The following is an 845-nucleotide window of genomic DNA, read 5'->3' as shown; positions in this document are numbered from 1 at the left end:
GCGACAAGGACTTCGCGCTGGTCTGGATGGCCGTGTGGTCGGCGCTGTGCTTCTCCTCCACGGCCTTCACCGTGCTCACCTTCCTGCTGGAGCCCCGGCGCTTCCAGTACCCCGAGCGCCCCATCGTCTTCCTGTCCATGTGCTACAACGTCTACTCGCTGGCCTTCCTGATCCGCGCCGTGGCCGGCGCCCAGAGCGTGGCCTGCGACCGGGAGGCGGGCGCCCTCTACGTGATCCAGGAGGGCCTGGAGAACTCGGGCTGCACGCTCGTCTTCCTGCTGCTCTACTACTTCGGCATGGCCAGCTCGCTGTGGTGGGTGGTCCTGACGCTCACCTGGTTCCTGGCGGCCGGCAAGAAGTGGGGCCACGAGGCCATCGAGGCCCACGGCGGCTACTTCCACGTGGCGGCCTGGGGCCTGCCGGCGCTCAAGACCGTCGTGGTCCTGACGCTGCGCAAGGTGGCCGGGGACGAGCTGACCGGGCTCTGCTACGTGGCCAGCACGGACGCGGCGGCGCTCACGGGCTTCGTGCTGGTGCCCCTCTCCTGCTACCTGGTGCTGGGCACCAGCTTCCTCCTGACCGGCTTCGTGGCCCTCTTCCACATCCGCAAGGTCATGAAGACGGGCGGCACCAACACGGAGAAGCTGGAGAAGCTCATGGTCAAGATCGGGGTCTTCTCCATCCTCTACACGGTGCCCGCCACCTGCGTCATCGTTTGCCACGTCTATGAACGCCTCAACATGGACTTCTGGCGCCTGCGGGCCACGGAGCAGCCGTGCGCCGCGGCCGCCGGGCCCGGGGGCCGGAGGGACTGCTCGCTGCCGGGCGGCTCGGTGCCCACCGTG

The 845-nt window shown here is 68.6% G+C and overlaps 1 protein-coding gene across 1 annotated transcript in view; it reads left to right on the top strand.

The window, feature by feature from the left end:
• Positions 1 to 5: 5 nt before the first annotated feature.
• FZD9 (frizzled class receptor 9) overlaps positions 6 to 845 on the top strand; it is a gene marked incomplete at its 5' end in the record, with an annotated part of 1,478 nt that continues 638 nt past the window's right edge. Inside the window, one exon of the mRNA XM_008067194.2 lies at positions 6 to 844. Within this exon, the coding sequence (XP_008065385.1) occupies positions 6 to 844 (839 nt within the window). The remainder of the gene's footprint in view (position 845) is intronic.

Source organism: Carlito syrichta, unplaced genomic scaffold (genome assembly GCF_000164805.1).
Source record: "Carlito syrichta isolate Samal-C Ts95f unplaced genomic scaffold, Tarsius_syrichta-2.0.1 Scaffold309393, whole genome shotgun sequence".
Classification (NCBI taxonomy): Eukaryota; Metazoa; Chordata; class Mammalia; order Primates; family Tarsiidae; genus Carlito; species Carlito syrichta.
This window is presented reverse-complemented; position numbering and strand designations above follow the sequence as displayed.